The 4,318-nt window shown below is 34.4% G+C and overlaps 1 protein-coding gene across 1 annotated transcript; it reads right to left on the bottom strand.

Moving 5' to 3' along the window:
* Positions 1–2,899: 2,899 nt before the first annotated feature.
* On the bottom strand, positions 2,900–3,996 carry LOC114541052. Its single transcript, XM_028561041.1, has 3 exons — positions 3,844–3,996; positions 3,361–3,770; positions 2,900–3,275 (listed from the first exon to the last, which is right to left on the bottom strand). Exons 1-3 carry the CDS (start codon positions 3,994–3,996, stop codon positions 2,900–2,902), a joined length of 939 nt encoding a protein of 312 aa, XP_028416842.1.
* Between the last annotated feature and the right edge of the window lie 322 nt (positions 3,997–4,318).

The raw sequence follows: 4,318 nt of genomic DNA, 5'->3' as shown, positions 1-4,318 counted from the left end.
TCCAATACTCCAATGACTGAAGAAGAATATCATTTTTGTATAAAAATAATGGAATTATCTAAATGTTTTAAAGTACAGAATCTATAAGGAAAAGAAGAAATGATAACTCAGTTTTGTCAGGCATTTCGGATTACCTGGTTGTCTTTCAAATTTGGGGTGAATACTAAAATACTTGACATTACTCATTAATATTCACCACAGTTTTATAATGTTGGTAGAACCATAATAACATGAAAGTAAATTGCACTAATGAAGTAATTTATTTAATATTTATAGATGACCATCTTATTTGCTACGTTCATCATGTCACTCCTAAAAAATCCGGAAGCCTGACGTATATGTCATGTGAGCTTCAAACATCTTCTGCAAACCTCAAAGCTGTCTCCTTTTCCCCAGACAAAGTAAATCTGTTAAAAGCAGCAATGACCAGCAAAAGTCCAGTGAAGATAAAGAAGTTTGATATTAATCGCAAATTTAATAACATCGTCATCAGCAGAAACACCGTTATTGAACATTACGAGGAACCGCTCAGTTTTAAATGTACTGATTCCACTGCACCTGTCGCTGTGTCTGACCTCAATGCCATATCTCCAGGGCAATTGGTCAATATTAAAGCTAAAGTTACCCACATACTGGTTCCAAGTTTGTTAAACTAGATAGTGGAACATTGAAGCAAAGCAGAGCTACTCTGGTAGATCCTAGTGGTTCAATTCAAGTAGTCTTTTGGGAAAAGCTTGTTGATTGCATTGAAGACGAGAAGACCTATAAATTTACGAATTTAAGAGTGAAGGAAGATAATCATACCCACGAGAAATTTGTCAACACAGCGAAAGAAAGATGTAAGATCGAACCCGCAACTCCATTTACCCAGCCATTACCTGAAGTACAGATCTCTCTATCCGAATTGACAACAAAGGAAGTAACTATCTCCGTTATTGGTCTTAAAACACTCTCGCAGTTCTATTGCTGTCACACATGATTCAAAAAACTTGAGGAAACAGACACACCAAAGTATTACTGCCGACCATGCAACATAAAACAAAAGCCAAAGGATGAGCATAGCCAGTGGTATTGTAAAATCCGTGTTGAGGATTCCACTTCCCAGAAGTATAACCTTTCAGTGTTCCACCCGGAATTGATCAAGCTAGTTGAAATGCAAGGAAAAGGCCCCCTCTCAACGCTGTTGAAAGATCAACTAGAAGACGAACCTTAAGCATGTAGGACGGCAACACGAAGACGACACGGCTGAAATTCTCCTTTAAATAAATGCTATGGCAAAGTTGTTGTTTTATATTATTAATTGTACCAATTCAGTGAGATATATAAGGCGTTAAAAACATTGTGTTTATGTTTAAGGACAATTCTATATAGCCTAATTTGAGGGAGGGCTCGCTGGGCCTGAAATGCAACCGTTCTAGGCAAGACGTAAAAAACGATGTTTTCCCGTTGTAAACAGAACGAAGACGACGTCTAAAACCCATCATGGGTCTTTAAATATTCATTTCTTTTTAATGACCCATTGTATTGATAGCCGTCGTCGTTGCGTTCGCGTTCTACATGCTTAAGGTCCCTAATGTTCAGCAGGAGAAACTCGTGCAAGTTTTAGACAACACCACTGAACAGAAAAAAGAGTAAAGAGACAAACGAAACAAATGAAAATAACAAGTTTTTAAAAAACTTGTCATATTCTCAGTTCACTTTTGAGTCCGCTTAAAAATCTATGTTGAAATTTTAGGCTTTAAGACGCTTTAAGACGTTTTAAAACTATAATTTTTGTTGGGTTCCTACAGTTTAAAAAGTTTGTATGAAGGTCATTTTTTGCAACTGTCACAATTGTTGGGCTCTGAAATATTATTTGTTACTTTTCATACTGTTCGTTTTTTCACACCCCCCCCCTTCGAATAAAGCCCCCTCTTCTATAAGCCCCCATCATATTACTAACATTTACGCCATTACAAATATAACCCACCCTTCCAAATATATGCCCACCCGTATATAAGCCCACTATATTGGTATATTAAAACTTCATAAAAACCATTCACATAGTCTTAAAAGATTGTTCGTATCCGTTTAATAGTAACTTTAGTATATATATATATATATATATATATATATATCAAATATGTATTTAGAATCATATATGAGTAGAGTGCTCGATATACCAAAGTATAGAGCTAGTATAAAGATAAAATAAAATAAACTTGGTTTACTTCATAAGATTTTATTCACTACAAACTTGTTACGTATGACAAGCAACGCTTGCCACACTCATCAGGTGAATCTAAATGTCGCGCTATGTTGTTGCCAAGGTTATATATACTATATACATGTTTGAGGTAAAACGGAATTTTATCATAATTTACCACCCTGAACTTTGTTCTTTAAACTCAAGAAATGAACTGTTATCGATATGCAGGCATAGAAACAAATTTCTCTTAAGCAATATTACTTGATATAATCTGTATATATTTATATGTAATTTAACACTATAGCTTTCCGTTTTACGTCAAACATGTATATAGTATATATAACCTTGGCAACAACATAGCGCGACATTTAAATTCACCTGATGAGTGTGGCAAGCGTTGCTTGTCATACGAAACAAGTTTGTAGTGAATAAAATCTTATGAAGTAAACCAAGTTTATTTTATTTTATCTTTATATATATATATATATATGATTTTTATGAAGTTATAATATACCAATATAGTGAGCTTATATACGTATATATATATATATATATATATATATATATATATATATATATATATATATATATATATATATATATATATATATAAATTGAAATGCCCCTGATCTTATTGCACTTTCCTGTGTTATAGTTAATGTGATAAGTGTATCAACAATAAGCCTGTACTCCTCTTGGGTAAGTTTTTTTTTACATTGCTTGTTTCATGATTGCAATGAATCGAGCAATTGTATGTTCAGAGACAGCTGTGTCTATATCTTCCATGGTTAGGTTAAACCCACACAACTCATTCCTCCAGGAATTTTGCATTCGTAGAACCTTTTTTTGTTTTGCAAGTGGCTTAAGCCATTCAGAATATTCTGCAATAGCTCTTTTGCATTTCGTGTTAATCTTTGGTTTTTTATGGCCGAGGAATTTCAGGGCAATTGTAATTCTTTCAATCTTTGATTTAAGCCCATCCGGGCCTAAACCAGCATCTTTTGTAGTAATAAGATAATTGTTGAGGGCTTTGGCATCCAACAGCCAATTCCATTTCAGCTTGGTTGGAAAAGAAAAATATAGGAATCTATTTCAAGAAAACAAAATGTCAGTCTCAATTTTATATTTTCGTTGTTTCCTGCAGACAATATCTAAATCTATTAAATACCAACCTGCTAACTTCACTTGCTATTTCATCTGTGCATGCGAGTTGGCCGCCAGATGGCGATTTGAGCCATGAGATGAACTTTTCAAACTTACTCATAGGAAATTTCTTATAAAGGCCTTTACACCTTAGAATCTCAAACGTTTGTTTTCTGCTCGATGGTGCATTTTGTTTCTCTCGCAAGGCTGAAACTGTCATTGCGTTAATTTGCATCGACCCTTGATGTTCTAGATAATTGTCTAACAATTCGTTCTCATGTCTAGTAACGCTTTCTTCCTCTTTCGGTTCATTGGCATCAAAGTCATGTTCTTCTGTTCGTAGTTTTTTACGCTTCGGAGCGACATTGTAGAATCGCTTCTGGTTTTTGCGACGTTTTTTATTTAAGCGTATTCCTCTGCCAAGACTACACGTTATAACCTAATGTCACGAAAGTAATCGGTGATTATTTAATTGTGAATAAAATAGGAAGAAAACGTAAATTCATTCTCACCTTGAAATTTTCCAAATCAATATGTGTTAGTCCTGTTCGTAGAATAAAGTCTGAATAAACCTCTTCAGGCGTTGGAAACTGAACATCTTTAGTTTGTTGAATAATAGAAAAATTTTCTTCCCAAAACCGTGAGACATTTAGTTTGTCATTCATGGTCCAGGGTAATACGAGCAGTTATGCAGGTGTGACATATATCTTTTCCAGTTATGCAGGTGTGACATATATCTTTTCCAGTTATGCAGGTGTATGTAACATATATCACATATCAAAGTGCTTTCCAAACTAACAAACATCCATCCTTGTTCTTTAAGCTTATTCAGTTAAAACAATATTGGCAATGAGTGCAGCCTGCTTACAAGGCAAAGGTTATCGAATTCGTCGCATTCAGGTAATGATTATAATTTTTACGTATTGCTTTGGGCGTTAATGATTGATCCATCTTGGAAGCTTTTTGAACAAGTCCATAACAATTTTT

The sequence above is a fragment of the Dendronephthya gigantea genome, unplaced genomic scaffold, assembly GCF_004324835.1.
Source record: "Dendronephthya gigantea isolate DGI-Jeju-01 unplaced genomic scaffold, DenGig_1.0 000263F, whole genome shotgun sequence".
Taxonomy (NCBI): domain Eukaryota; kingdom Metazoa; phylum Cnidaria; class Anthozoa; order Malacalcyonacea; family Nephtheidae; genus Dendronephthya; species Dendronephthya gigantea.
This window is presented reverse-complemented; position numbering and strand designations above follow the sequence as displayed.

What these genes read in the sequence shown, in the direction of transcription:
- LOC114541052 (XM_028561041.1), bottom strand. Translation starts at nt 3,996, where the DNA reads ATGAATGACAAACTAAATGTCTCACGGTTTTGGGAAGAAAATTTTTCT. An exon ending in TTGATTTGGAAAATTTCAAG is followed by an intron (nt 3,771 to 3,843) that starts GTGAGAATGAAT and finishes TCGTGACATTAG; the next exon opens with GTTATAACGTGTAGTCTTGG. An exon ending in ATAGCAAGTGAAGTTAGCAG is followed by an intron (nt 3,276 to 3,360) that starts GTTGGTATTTAA and finishes TTCTTGAAATAG; the next exon opens with ATTCCTATATTTTTCTTTTC.